Consider the following 16,296-nt stretch of genomic DNA (forward strand, 5'->3'; position numbering starts at 1 on the left):
TTATTATTATTACTAGTACTACTACTACTGCTACTACTACTACTACTACTACTACTACTACTACTACTACTACTACTATTACTACTACTACCACCACCACCACCACCATCATCCATCATCATCATCCTGACAAATGTTAGGCTGAGTGGCCTGTTATGGTCTTATTTTCTGTCCATCTCTTTTAAGGTCTGGCAGTGTATCTTTTTCCTCTTGGTCGATAATTTAAGATTGCCTTTGGAAATTTGTTGTTGCTTATTTCATTGACGTGATTTTTCCAGTTTTCTTGATATCGCCAAATGTCTTATATCACTGGTTCAGCCTTGAGTTCTTCCTACTACTACTGGACACTAAATTTTGCGAAACTTTATATTTACACACTTAAAATGTTCTGATAGAGGCGTGCAGTATATTTTGAACAGATGACTCTTTTTCACGAAAACTTTTATTCCCTCTTCCCCTTCTCTCTTTGACTCTTTATCCATTAGGCATTAACAAAATGAGAATCAGTATTACCAGTGATGCGTAGTAAAACAGTAATGTATGTACCTTGGTACATGTTTTCTAATTTTATGATTTTTTTAGAAATTCCACTAGAATCCTTGCCAACATCACTATCAGAAGGAATATCATCGATAATTCCCTACCTGCCATTTCTCTGGATACAATAGACAGCTAGATACTGCTCCCCCTCTTTTGTTTTCTTGCAGTATGAAGCTACTTCTGAGAACAGTAACTGACTGACTGACATTAATTCGAAAACCGAATGATAAAAGGAAGGGTGTTCAAAAATACAATGTATGGGTTTTTAATATTTTTTCTGCATTATATAAGTAGCTGTTTTATAAAACCCAGTAATATTGTTTTCTGTTTCCGTGTTGAGCAGAGTCTGCACTATACAAAATAAATAACACTATATTACCTATTCCATCCACTAGAATTAGAGGATTTGTTTGCATTGCACAAGATTCTGCCTTACTCACATTGGACAAGTTTTACTGTACTAAAGTATTTTAGTGTTATCAGATTGTTGAAAACGCTGAAATTTGAGTTCTGCAGTGATTGCTACTTGTACGTTTGCTGGAGCAAATAGGGATTTTAGCTATTTTTAGGTACTATGACGTTTATATCTGTATTAATAATTATAACAAGAGAATCTATTTTTCGTTATGTATGTATGTATTTATTCACATTGCAATGGGTATATACCCGGTGGCAGTGGTAACTAATTACACTCAATAATAACAATAATAAACTTATTAATTAAAAATACAGTTAATAATAATACCAATAATTAATACAAATAATAAATACTAACAATAATAATAATAATAATAATAATAATAATAATAATAATAATAATAATAATAATAATAATAATAATAATAATAATAGGGAATATCCTAAATTAAATGAAGCACGATCACTTAAAATAACATTTAAAATAAATCTAATCTATAGTTATTATGATAATTTTAGTTCTAAATATTCATGAATACATGAAACTTCTTAATAGTATGTCTTTAATAGATTCAGACTCTAACTAAAATTGCTGTATATCAGTCTCACGAAGCATCTGGAAAAGTAACTAATCAATTTAAATGAAATTAGATACAGAATACCCTAATACAGGGCCGGGAAACAGCCTCTCTCAGAGAGCTTAACCTCTCCCCTTACCTTAGTTGCTGTTATGCAGACTGCTCTATTTACATTACGAGTTTCAATACATAGATATTAGTAGTGTAAAAAAATGAAATTCTTCCTTCTGCACATACCAAATTATAAAGTTATTAAGATTCAGAAATGAACAATTCAACTAAGATGCAACTGCAATTTACCATATTTGTAGGCTCCCTTGTATAAGACGCACCCTAAAAATTGAAAGAAATTTTCCAGAAAAAGAAAACAAATTAAAAAAAAAAATATGACTAATGTTAAGAATTATTCACTGACCTTCAGAAGCCTTTAAATTTACTCCTATCGCTGTCATTGGAAATTTCTTCTTCATTGGATCCATTGAACTCGCCATCAGAACAGGAATCTTCATCTTAAGATTCATAGAGAAAATGATCCTCACTTCCATCTAGGACGTTGCTGATGCCACACTTCAAAAAAAAGATTTCACAATAGTGTTCTCACTGACCTTGGTGCAGGATATTTTGACCCATTGGAGAGGAAAAACTAGAGTGCGGACAACTATGAAAAATAATGTTACATTTAGGCCTACCTTCGTTGTATAAGACGCAGCCTAATTTTGAGGCCTATTTTGAAAACAAAAAAGTTCGTCTTACACACCGACAAATTCACAAAGAATCTCTTATAGAAACCTCATCATGTCATGGCTGCTATCAAAGTTCGTTTGAATTATCTCATTTTGATAAGAAAATGTCTCAAATTCTTTTCTTATATTTTATTTAATATTGTTAATGTTTGGTATGATCCATAAATCATAATAATCATACAGTTACTGAACAAGAACACTGAACAGTAAAACTATAGTCTTTGATGCTATAATGAGTACCGTAATTCATACTTCACATCCTTGTTTTGTAATTTTGTGTACTCATAAGGGGGAATAGTGTCAAATGTGCATTGCCCGACTGGAGGTTCCCTGCCTCACCTAAATGCCTATGACCGACCAGTCCAGTATAGTCACCGGAGTGAATCTGCGAGATGGACTTGATTGAAAGCAGAGGATCAGGCATAACTAGGATTTCAGGACTATTTCAGGAATAGTTTCCTGTCCACACTCTAGGATGATCCCAGAGTTCTAAAAAGTTCTTTCCAGATTTTATATGTTCAAATAATTACTACAGCAAATGTGGAGTAGGTGGTAACTCTTAGACATAATATTGTTCCACTTTGACAAGTAGAGAGAACAACGCTAAGTTGTTCCCTGCCTGCATTAGCCCTCTGTTATGCAATTAAACCCACAGATTCAATCAGCTGACTATAGTGTGTTATGTGTGATAGCAATGGCATGAGGAATGAGTAAACATTCTGAAGAAATCCATCAGAAATTAATTAGCATGAGAGTATACAGAATGATTCACAAAATTATGCCAGAACTCTTGAAACTTATTCTTGGGGACATTTTTAATGAAAATGAAGTTTATGTGAATATGAGGTCAGACCTCAATAATTAGAGTCAAACGCATTATTATTATTATTATTATTATTATTATTATTATTATTATTATTATTATTATTATTATTATTATTATTATTAATTTTTTTAAGTTTACAAATGACTTTCATTTTACAGATCATAATCAGATAATTATCAGTGTTTTATGAATGTTATATTTGTATCTGGTGAAGTTTGTTCACCATGCACAGCTATTTTACAAAAATTTTCCTTTTCACTAATTCATCTGGTTGAATGCATGTGAATCAAGGGGTCTAATTGACTTTTAGATATATGCAGGCCAATCAATGCACGCCCTCACTGTCTGGTTAGACAACTTTTGATAAGACTGCATAGACGCATACAAGCTACAAAACCTGATTCATAGTGATCTACTTTTTAAAAAAAGAAATATTTGTATCAATATTTGGAATCAGGCTAAAATATTACAACAGAAATAAGCTATGTAAGCACCAACATAATTTCGTGAATCACACTGTATGATTTATTTCAATTTAAATCTTTCCCTACCAAAAAGTTTCTTAAATCAAGTGTGTATAATGTAGATGGACTTTGTGTCGTCATGTAGACTTTAATTTTAAGCAAAGTTGTTTTAAATGTATGCTTATGGAAAGAACCTAAATAGGTTTTTATCAAAAAATAGAAAATGCTTGGCAATCACTATAAAACTAATAGACGGTGTTTGGTAAATTTTACACCATCTGTTCATTCAGTGATAAAACTATGAACCTTATATAAAAGCATTTTCATTACACAGGTAATTTTATGCAAATTATTAAAATAATATTCTTGGAAATTTCAACAGAATACTGAAAACATTACACACACATATATATCTTATACATTAAGTTATGCTACGTTTCTAGGTGAACTGTTTTGTTTCGATTTTTAAGCCCTGTAAGAGAGTAGCTGTGATTTGCTACCATACCAAGAAGCAGAATTGAATTGGAAAATCTTCGTATAAAGTAAAGCATAAATCTGAAATAACTCTTGTTTATTAATCATTGACTGAAAGCTAAAATAGATGTTATTAATCAAAATAGGTATGTCAGATAATAAAATATGTTGAAATTACGTTCTCAGTACCAGACAATTGTTACAAGATGAAAGCAGAATTCAATGTACTCTCCACTCAGCATTGCGACTTATTTCTATCATTCCCTTAGGTTCACGAGCGTCAGACAGCGAGGATGAGGACCAGGTCAGAGTGGTTCCTTACACCAGTGGACGGGGGCGAAGGGGGAAAGCTGGTGACGTGTAGTACAGTGGATAGTGATCCCACGTCCATCCATGTGCTTAGAGGGTCCAACACTATGTCCTCATCTGGAAACATAGGTGCGTTATATATTAGCTGGAGTATTTCCTAGGAGTTCTTAAACAAGCATTTTGAACATAATCTTCCATTTTTCCTTCTTTAGATTTTTTAAATTCATATGGCTAGTAATACAGCTAGAAAATAAATGCAAGGCATTGAAGTTGCCAGAAACTACAATTACAAGCTTAAAGCAGTAATTCGAAAACATCTTGAGAACAATTACTAAACAGGGGGAGGGGAAGATAAATTATTGGCTTTTGCTGATATACAGGGTGGAAATAAAATAGCTTTGCAGATTTTCAGAGCAAATAGCTCATGCTGTATGTAACAAAAAACTATAATATCATATTGGTGGAAAGTTCATAGTTTTTTAAAGAAATTCTTTTTCCCAAATGTTTAACAACCTCTTATTTGGTAACTATTGCGTGTAGGATCGTGATTTTTGTCCATATCAGTAGGAATTATAGTAAAGAATCATTTCTCCCTCTGGAGTATTTCAATAGTGTGGACGGTTTTCGTGTAAATTTAATTTTAAAAATCTCTAATTTCAAGCCACTGCACAATGCTAACAAGTGGCAACGTCGAGGCAGAGAGCAGCTCACCTACAAAGAGACACTGAGTTCGTTGATTTCTTACATCTGTATCACGAGTAGAGTGTGTTAGCGGCAATGTTGTCGGACTGCTGAAACTTTAAACTTTATTTTCTAATTAACCGTGCATTTAATCACAAAACGTAATATAGGTTTTTTTATTCATTTAAGTGTACCCTATTATCTCTTTCAATCTGCAAGGTTATTTCACTTCCATCCTATATCTAGGCTATTCATTTATTTTTATGATACTCTCAGGTTTCCATCTGAGATGGTAGAAGTAAATTAAAATAAAAAATTGTATTTTATGTTTTGTCATACAGAATGATTCAGAATATCAAACCCTTATTTTAACAATCGTGGAAGCAAGATTATACTGCCATAGACTCTGTTATCGACACACTAAGTCCTATTCAATTACATGGAGCATTTTAATTTTATTTGAAACAAACTTTGTATCATAATTATAGTCAGCACAAGGGTTGATGGTACAAAAACAAGGTTTTGACAAAAATTCACTATATTCCATTCACATCGCAGTGAAAGGATAAAGCAGGAAATCTGTGATTTAAATGAAGGGCTATTCCTATATATTATGAGTTTAAGCTTTGTTTATGCAGCGATAGTAAATTGTGAAAGTTGGTGTCATAATAGCAACTATCATATAAACTGCATTGATAGTTACTTTAGTCCAATCATGAGAGCACTATCATGATATCTACTGATTTTGATATTGCTGCAGTACTTTTGTGAGAGTTCCTTGAACTGTTATACCATACACTCCATATAAATACCCAGACATTTTCATGATAGTTGATAGTTGTTTACAGTTCAGTTTCTGAGCGCATTCTGGTTACCAATATTGTAATTTGACATTCTTAAATTTTTGGGACTACTACTACCACAAGTACTCGTTTTTGTGAGTAAGACAGACCCAGACTACAAGATTAGACAAATGAGAAATGTTGCTGAAGAAGACTGCTTTTCGCCTTGGATATAGCCTGCTGAACAAAAAGCAATTGAGGGCTAAGATACAAAGTACAAGGTGTACGTAAAATCAGAAAATTGTGAAAGTAAAAGAAAATATGTACAGGTGTTTACTAAATAAGTAATTATTTTCAGAAAAACAATGTAGTACCTCTTATTTGTGTACATAATGAGATCGTGTTCAAATTACAATAGCATTTACATGTGAAAACAGTCACTGGTTTCTTTCGACATGTGCCTCATTAATGTCTCTCCATAATTCCCATCTGTCTGTGGTTGCATGAAATGCATTTCGCAGAAGCTGTGTCGTGATTAGTGTCTGCATTACGAATTCTAACTTTCAGTTCAGCAATGTCAGCCATTTTCGTGTGTGGACCTTGAATTTACAAATTCCCACACAAAATATCTAATGTGGTAAGGTTCGGGAATTTTGCTGCCTATGCTCCTCATACTATCCACCAGTTGAGAAACACTTGATTCAAGTAATTCCTAACCATTAAAGCATAGTGACAAGGAGCATCGTCCTGTTGGAAAACATTGTCTAGAATATTGTCTTGTGGCTTCAGAAATAAGAAGCCTCATTAATGGTGTTCTCTTGAAAAAAGAATGATCCATAGATCTTGGACTGCATGATCCCCAATCACACATTGGTTTTTGGGTTATCTGATGTGCTCAGTGACATCTGTTGGAGATTTGTCGGCCCAAAAGCGACAGTTATGGCAGTTTACATGTTTACTTACAGTATGTGCATAGGTGGAGATGCGGGAAGGCATAATGGGGCAGTGCTCTCTCAGCAGTAATATAGGCTACTGTCTCACTCTAGCATTAGGTATGAAGAAAGCATAATTCTGCAAACTAATATGCAGATTAGTGGTTACATAAAAGTTATATATTATCTAAGTAGAGCCTATAGGCATTCATTTTACGACTTATCTTTTTATATTACGGGCAAGAAAGATTTGGGACAAGCCTGAGACATTTTTTAGAGAAAATTCATTTAGTTCACTTCACGTGACAGTGAGTTTGCAAGATACAATACCCAATCCTTTTTAAAAGCATAGAACAAAATGTATTTCATTCATTCGTAATTTTCTAACCCAAGGCAGGTCTTTTACTGCAAACCCAGCATTCTCCATTCTTTCCTATTATGAAGAACCTACTGTTATCTGTGCATTTCCAACTGATGAATCAAGGTCACGTACAAATCGTGGCCTTGATTTGACAAGGTTGTAACTACTTTTTCAATACTCCTGAGTTATAGAACTTCAAAGTTTCAATTTATTGTAATTTGAACGTTTAGTTTCTTATACTTATGAAATGTTACATATGGCATCTTAAAGCATTGAACTTATAATTACATACTTTCATAACCTAATTTGACTAGTTATTTATTTCATTTACAATATTTAATTTTGCAGTTAGAACTATGTCCTTCCATAATGAATTTTCAGGATGAGACAATTAAAACATTATTATTCATTACATAAAAATATTTAAACTTTGAAAAAGATTGTTCTCTTTTAATTTATAATTGGATAACAATTTACATAAAATAAATGAGAGAAATTCAAATTATATTCCGTGAAAACAATGAGATCTCTGTTATGTCACTCTCCAAGAAGGCCAATCTCACTTAATGTTATATGTGAAGGATGTCTACTTCGAATATTGCATTTCCATGACTGCGGATTAGACACTACTTTCTGTACCTCCAAAAAAGGTGTATTTTCTTGGTTATCTCTGAAATTAATAGTTACATATGTAATTTTTTGTTATTAGGCCTATTATAATTTCAATGTCGCTTGTATTATTTAAATGTATTAATATATTTTATGTTATTTATATTATATTACATTTTTAAATTAAACCAATAATTACACAATAAGAATATTGGTTTAAGAAGCAGTTTCTTGGAAGTGAAGGTAGTCATCAGATTTATTATTGACGAATAAAAAATGTATATTTTAAATAATGGGGATGTGTAAATGTTATGAACACGTGAAGAAAATAGCTAAGTGAAAAACGAAGGCATTGAATATAAAAATCATCTTAAGTATTGTTTGGCTGTCCTATATACGCAAAACTTTCTTCACTTTGTAAATCTTTGTCCATAGAAATGCTATGGTTGGCATTATAACTCTGTTAAACAGTACGTCACCTAATTGAAGAAATTTGCTCAGATGTTGAAAATTCATTACTGAAGTCAAGTCTTCTTTTCAAACGCTTCAATTTTATTTAGCTTTGTGGTCAACTTCACTCTGTTTTCTTTTCATTTAGAGCTATATTCTGTCTTATTTCAGGCATATAATGGTAAGCAGACAATTTAATGATAAAGAAACCATATTCTTTGAAAGGAAATTCACTGTACAATTATAAATTCGTGAATGTAAAGTCTTAATTTGTAATAGCTTATCAAACCTCACAAATTGCATTGTTGTTGTTGTTTTCTAATGCCAGGCATTTGACAATAAAGCCATTTGACCTCTTGCACTCCAATATTTTTCAAAGATATTGTCATGGTCAGTCACTGAAGCACAGATTTTGAGTGTTCTGAATCCATTTCTTGATTTGAGTTGCACAATGGACAGTTAGGGAACTGATATATTCCAATTCTATGCAGATGCTTGGCCAAACAGTCATGGCCTGTTGCCAATCTAAATTCAGCTACAGACGATTTGCGTGGAAAATCGGGAATTAAGGTTTGCTTCTTGAATAATGAAGATATCTACATTATTATCTGAAAGTGTATTGGTTAGTTCAATCTTCTTAGCTGATGTTATTTTGTAGACCACACGTTACAACTGAGGTTAGGTTCATTACATAATATAATAATTATGTTCCTGGGGGAGTTGTTTCTTTATAATTTTCATTTCAGATGAAGTAGGAGGAATGTAATCATCAGGGTAGTCATCACGGAACATATTGTCAGAACTTTGATATCACACCTTCATTATGCTGATAGTTGTTTCTTACAGAAAAAATGTAACGATATACTGATATTTGTTTTTTATTACCAATAATCTGAACACATTACTCATATATTATCAATACACCATGAAAATTACAAATAAAATATGATATCATGCTTAGCTGTGCATAACACAAATTAAATTCGTACATCTTTGCGAGAGAACAGTAGCAGCTTGCAGTTAGAACTTTATCAAAATAAATATTTTCAAAAGTTGTCATCAGATAGAACTCTGTCACATTGCTAGTTCGTTTATTTTTCAACAAAAGGTGCTGAAATGTATTTATAAGCTAGACAGTATTATGAAGAGTGTTTATAAGTGAAAAATATATTTTTGCAAATTTTGTTAGTTAGAACCTTGTCAAACCAAGGCCACGAAATGTACAAAAGTACAAGCTATGCACGAGTCACTGAACTGAAAACTGTGAACTAAAGCACTGGTAATTCCGGCTGTCCCAGTTGACTTTAGTTGAGAAGAATGGTCCAAGATTGGGGTAAGCACAAGTGGCAAATGCAGTCCATTGCTTGACCTTGAGCCGCCAATTCGAAATGCACAGATAATACTGTGGATAATAGTGTAACTGTTGTTGCAGCTGCTATTATTACAAGTGATGATATTTAACCTACAACTAGTGACCATACAAGCGAACAAATGGTGAAGTGGACAAATGTGAAGTATTCTACAAAATCAGTGATGGTACAGCTCTCTAGTGCACACAAGGATCTTAGGATCTAGTTAACAAAAATCGACATTTATTTGATATAAATGACATTTTGCTATACTTAGCATTGTATAGATTTCAGAAGACATAATGACAAAATTGTACATTTTGTAGGTATGTATTGTCCACTGCTGTGGAGTAATGGTCAGCATGTCTGACTATGAAACGAGTGGGTCCGGGTTTAAATCTCGGTTGGGACAAGTTACCTAATTGGGGTTTTTCCGAGGTTTCCCTTCAACTAATTGAAGCAGAATTGCTGGGCAACTTTCGGCATTGGACCTCGGACTCATTTCGCCATCATTTATTCAAATGCCATTTTCACCATTATCATAGCCCGGATTAAGTTCACAATGCAGCACTCTGTATTCATATAACCTTCCTATTATATTCGAAACTTTGTCACATAAGTTGTGAATGGGTCAGTTTGACCCAAAGTTTGAAAAATGGATATAATAATAAAACATCTTCCTTTATTTAAGCCTTGGTTCAAAAAAACAGATAATATCTTATTTACCAATGTGTGAACACAAACTAATTACCAATTTAGTCTATACAAATGTTGCAATAGGCCTAAATGTTTGCATGATCTTGGCAGAGGAATGCTTTGCACTTATCGCATTTTTGGCAGTCTTTCTTTGGTCTACATTCCTTACACTGACTTTCTTTCCTTGCACTTTCTCCTGAACTCGTTCCTGGAACATTTTCCAAACTTAGTTCTATCTTCTGAGGCAGGCTTCTTGTCATCCTTTCTTCTCGCATTGCTTGTGTTAATTGTAGACAAATATCTTCAGGAACAATCTTCGTCTGTACAATTTATTTAGATTGTACTCACGATTCACATGAACATATAATACATAAGCATTTATTACTGCAATATCGAATACAATATAAAAAACACAAACAGACCATATTTTGGTACTCCTTTTGCAAGGGTAGGTACTGGCAAGTTTATCTGTGGTGTCAATTCCTCCCTTCGTTTTATTGTAATGTAATATGATTTCTGTGCTCTTGTGAAGATAGACTGCAGTCGTGATGCATTGTGGACAGCAAAACTATTGATTTATTCTTCTAAGACACATACAATACCATAGTTATGTTGGGATGAAATCCGAAAATGGTTGAACACACTGGTCTCATACAGTTTAGCTGCATACCTCGTGGTTTGTTTTTTCTCAGAGTTCTGACTAACGCTAGATTCCTCTTCAGAAGTTCCACAGTCAAAATATAGCCAGTGAAAAAATTGTCCGTGGTGATGTTTCAATCACTTTTTTCAATGCTACCAACATCTCTGCCTTGGTTTGTTTCTCGTGGTCCACTTTCTGGCTTTCCTTTGTACACTTCTGGTCCACAAACATATGCTATTTTTACATCACCATTTTTTTCCATACTTCGTTCCCCCTGGGTTTTGAAGGTGTGTACTGGCGGAAGGGACATTTGTCTCGAAATGGCACCAACTGCTCATCTACTGTGACATCTTGGTAGGACAAGGACATTTTTGGCATTTGTCCCACAAACATGTAGAAAAAAGATATAATAGCAGCCAATTTATCATGACGTCATCTAACTGGTCGGTCTGATTTGTTTCAAACCTGAGAAATCTGCTAATAGTATGGAGAAGCTGAAGTGACAGTGTTGCACGGAAAACAGGTCTACCATTCATATTGTCCCACAGTTCTTGAAGTGATTCTCCAGTAGATCTGTACACACTGGCTAATTTCAAAGACCCAAATAAGCTCTCATTTATTGAGATGTAATGAGTTCGAAAGTTTCACCCTTTACTTCTAACACTCGTGTCATTTCTCTGTTCTTCTCATTCGGAATCATTTGCAACATAACTTCTGTACCATTACGCGACTTGTATACATCACCAACACTTTCGTTAGCTAATGATAGACCGTCTTCATCTCCTTCAACCATATCATTTCCTTACTTCCAACAGAGACATGATCATCTTCACTTGAATAATGAAAGTCATGATCATTGAAGGAATCATCTGTGACATCATCATCTGTCTCATTCACAAATTATGTAATTCATGTTCAGTTAGCATAACTGCAGACATTTTTGTTCACATAATCAGACTATCATTACAAAAACAGCAATCACTGTGCAAGCCTGTACACGCACAGGAAACATAAGGGAGTATTAGACTACACAATTGCACATATTATGTATAGTTATGTATAGCTCAAGAGATTGGAGAATGCTGGGTTTGCATGAAAGACCTGCCCTTGGGCGGAACACTTATGTATGTATGTATGTATGTATGAATGCACGTATGTATATGTATGTACATATGTGTGTATGTGTTTGTGTATGTATGTATGTATGTATGTATGTATGTATGTATGTATGTATGTATGTATGTATGTATGTATGTATGTATGTATGTTTAGTTCAACTCAAGCTGTAACTGAAAATCGGAACAGAACAACAGTACGTAACTCATAATTAAAATCAAAATCCGTTACTGGGTCTAAATGACCCAATCACAATAAATGTGTCAAAGTGAAAAATATGACGAAGTACTACATTTTTGTGGACAAAAGTAATAGAAAATATTCTTAGGATTACTCAAATCTCTTGTCACATTATCGCTGTTTTTCTATGTTTTGTGTTAAATTTAGTAAATCCAATGGGTCATTTAGACCCATTCACAATAGGAAGGGAGTGATGCCATTCAGTATTAGATATCATTCACAGAACATGAATGAAAAGCACAATAAGCTTTGAGCTGTGGTGCAAGCCTTTGGGCCACTCCTCCGTAAAAAAAGGCTATGTATTTGTTTTTTATGTGCGTGAGCACATTTACAGGGTGTTTCAGAAATACTTTGACAAACCTTGGGGGCATGTTCCTCACACCGAAACAAGAAAAAAAGTTTATATATGAACATATGTCCGAAAATTCTTAGTTTGTTAGTTATTAATGAAAGAACATAATTAAACATCTGTTAGATATTGTCAGCTTGGTAGCAAGTGTTCCAACTTTAATCAATTCAGAAACTCATAACAAATGTTCAAAATGTTCTGCTCTTGCTTCCACACATGCATGCACTCGTCGGATCATGGACTGTCACACCCTTTCAAATATTCCCACACAGTATCGACTTGTATCAATAACATCATTCGATTATCTAACAAAATTAATATTATTATTGGTTACAAACTTACGTTAAGTTGTTGGATTGTACCTCGAAACGCATTGAACGTAAATTTCCATTGTTATGAGTTTCTGAATTGATTAAAGTTGCAACACTTGGTACCAAGCTGACAATATCTAACAGATGTTTCATTATGTTCTTTCATTAATAACTAAAAAACTAAGGATTTTCGGACATATGTTTATATGAACTTTTTTTTTTGTTTTATTGTGAGGAACATACCCCCAAAGTTTGTCAAAGTATTTCTGAAACATCCTGTATATGCTCATGATAAGAATATGTAACTATCTGTGAATCAGCTTATTTTATCATCCTATTGTGCCCCCTCTCTAAGGATATCGTTCTATCGCTTTCTATGCTTATGTGGAACATTGTCTCATCTCTAAACAACACATGTCTCATTAAATCATCGGTCTCCACAGATTCCAACAAACCCTTGCATATTGCCATATTTCTGCAAGGTCCTCTTCATGCAATTGGTGTAACACTTGCAAATGATAAGCATGGTTCTTCAAAACGAATTTCAGCACTTTTGATCGGGAAATGTTCAATTGACGCGCAAGAGAATGAACAGATTTAGGACTCCATTCATTTGACTCGCATATAACTTCAATGACTGCTTCGCATATGAAAGGCCGACCTGGTCGAGACTCATCAGCAACTGTGCCTGTTCATTTAAATTTATTCAACAATATCCATATGGATTTATTTGTTGATCCAGCCTTTCGAAATTTCCGTTGAAACCGTCATCGCAGCTCATCGTATGGAACATTCTCTAGACACCATGCTACAATGGCAACACATTCAGCAATAGTCAGCATTGTGCCTGATGATAATGCTGTAAAAAAAATTAAATTCGTACGTTGACTGAAACACGAAAATAGTTACTTATTTTATAGACACCTATATTACATGTTTATTTTCATTTTTTACTATATTAAACAAGGGTTGATGTAATATTTGTCATCAGATTATTTTGAAGTTATTGGCGGACCTGGTACATTTCAGTTTTCAGGCCTGCCTTATCTCTTATGACGCAGTGCATGAGGGTAGGCCACTAGAGGGAACCCAAGAGGTGGAACTTAAACTGAGAGGATTTGATCCGACATCGGTGTGGCTTGGTGGATAGAGCGTCAGCACGTAGAGATAAAAACCGGGTTCAAATCCCGGTGCCAGAGAAATTTTTCTCTGTTCCACTCATCTTTCATCATATGATGACGCAGAATAACTGCACTGAAATATCATATGTACTTTGGTGCATCATAATAATATATGATATGCGAAAAATAATCACTTAGTGATTTAAGACTGCGCTTATTCTGTCAGATCCCGGCCACTTAGTCACTCCTAACGAGTGCACCTCTGTACATGTGTGGACATTGTGCCATTGTCACATGTCTATGACGCAGTGCATGAGGATAGGCCACTAGAGGGAACCCAAGAGGTGGAACTTAAACTGAGAGGATTCGATCCGACATCGGGATGGGAATCCGGTGTGGCTTAGTGTGGATAGAGCGTCAGCATGTAGAGCTGAAAACCTGGGTTAAAATCCCTGTGCCGGAGAGAATTTTTCTCCGTTCCACTCATCTTTCATCATATGATGATGCAGAATATCTGCACGGAAATATCATATGTACTTCGGTACATCATAATAATATAAAATTATCTCTTAAAGTTCTACATTTTGGCGTCTTCATTGAACTGATCTAATGTAATCTAATAATCAACAACTATTATCAGACTCCACCTAATCTAAGCTAATATCTATTTATGTATTATCTCATTTAGAACCTCATATTAACATTCTCTGTAAATTCCAAGTACAAACATCATATTCTGCTCAAAAATAAAGCTTACAATAACCCTAACTTGACAATTTGAATATCACATATTATTTGCAAATCACATTAGAAATTAACGTTAATTTTCCTTCCAATTTCATCTTTATTATAAGTAAGAATTTTCCAGAGTTTTTAGATTACTAACTTTGGAGGGACCGACATAGTTTTTTAAGCTATACAGAGTGTTTCATAATTACAGGTACAAACTGCAGAGATGAGTAAAAGAGAATGAAACAAGGCAAAAAGTTCTAATAAACATAAATCTGGAAACTGCCGTTTCGGAAATCTGTGGGGTTTTATTTTTTTAATTAGTTATTTTACGACGCTTTATCAACTGCTATGGTTATCTAGCATCTGAATGAGATGAAGATGATAATGCCAGTAAAATGAATCAGGGTCCAGTGCTGAAAGTTACCCAGCATTTGCTCTTAATGGATTGAGGGAAAATCTGGAAAAAACCCTAAGCAGGTAACTTGTCCCAACCAGGATTTGAACCTGGGCCTGCTCGTTTCACGGTCAGGCATGCTAACCGTTACTCCACAGTAGCGGACATGGGATTTTATTACTGGTATGTCTTGTTAGTGCAGGTGCTCTGAGATAACATAACATTCGATATGCATTGGAGGAAGAGAACATTTAACATATGCTCAATATGACAACTATTTGTGATAAGGTAGGCATTGTATAGGTATTTAGATTCAGAATTTTCTTGGCGAACCACAGTTTTCTTAAATTTTATGTTTCTAGGCGTACAAATACTATGCTACTACTGTATAAATATGTAATACAAATTTTTTGCTGTAAATTACTATAACCTAAATATTTTCAACCAAGATCATATAGTATCCAAGAGAATTTGCTTTCGGTGCATTTTGGAATTCTCTACAAGGACTGTAGAGAAGTGATGGAGTCACCAGAGCAAGGAATCGAAGAGTAACATTTAATTTGACTTTGGATGAAATGTCCTTGCTTATCATGGTGTTTTATTTTTATATTTTAGGTGCTACCTGTTACAAAAACACAAAAAAAAGCATTAAAAGAATATGTATTATAATGCGCATACATATAACTTTAACAGTTACCACAAAATATTACATTCATGTTATTATACATGCAGAGCATATTTACCCCTACAACGGAGATATCTATAGCACTGTAATAAAACTAGCTGTTAAGATCCTTGCCATACTCAGCAGTATGTTGAGTAATTCTTCATCCATGCGTAGAAAATTGCAAAATGATTTCGAATCTTCACTTGCCAGCTCTAATGTCACAGCACTGAGTGTTGGAAGCACTTAGCATACTTCTTCCTATCTACTTTCTAATCCACACTTTTCTTTTCTGTTTCCTACTTTTTTTTTAACACTTCTGAACATAGCTTGAACTGTTTCCATTCCAGACATTTTCTTGTGATAGTATGGCCTCATTTCGAATCTCTTGTATACACTTTCTATCGTGAGAGTGAACTATCATAAGTTTCGTGGTAGCTACTCTCATGAAAGATCTGTCACCTTGTAAACGAGTCTTTAAAACCAGTTTCATTATAAGTTTTGGGATATAAGTTGTT

The 16,296-nt window shown here is 34.0% G+C and overlaps 1 protein-coding gene across 3 annotated transcripts in view; it reads left to right on the top strand.

The window, feature by feature from the left end:
• The window catches only part of RhoGAP71E (Rho GTPase activating protein at 71E), a 180,203-nt gene that overhangs the window by 147,831 nt on the left and 16,076 nt on the right, over nt 1–16,296 (top strand). For all 3 annotated transcript variants that reach the window (XR_011332625.1, XM_069828628.1, XM_069828629.1), the window contains one exon: nt 4,312–4,480. Coding sequence is in view for 2 of the 3 variants with exons in the window: in XM_069828628.1 (XP_069684729.1) it covers nt 4,312–4,480 (169 nt within the window). In the remaining variant the exon portion in view is untranslated. The remainder of the gene's footprint in view (nt 1–4,311; nt 4,481–16,296) is intronic.

The sequence above is a fragment of the Periplaneta americana genome, chromosome 6 (assembly GCF_040183065.1).
Source record: "Periplaneta americana isolate PAMFEO1 chromosome 6, P.americana_PAMFEO1_priV1, whole genome shotgun sequence".
Classification (NCBI taxonomy): Eukaryota; Metazoa; Arthropoda; class Insecta; order Blattodea; family Blattidae; genus Periplaneta; species Periplaneta americana.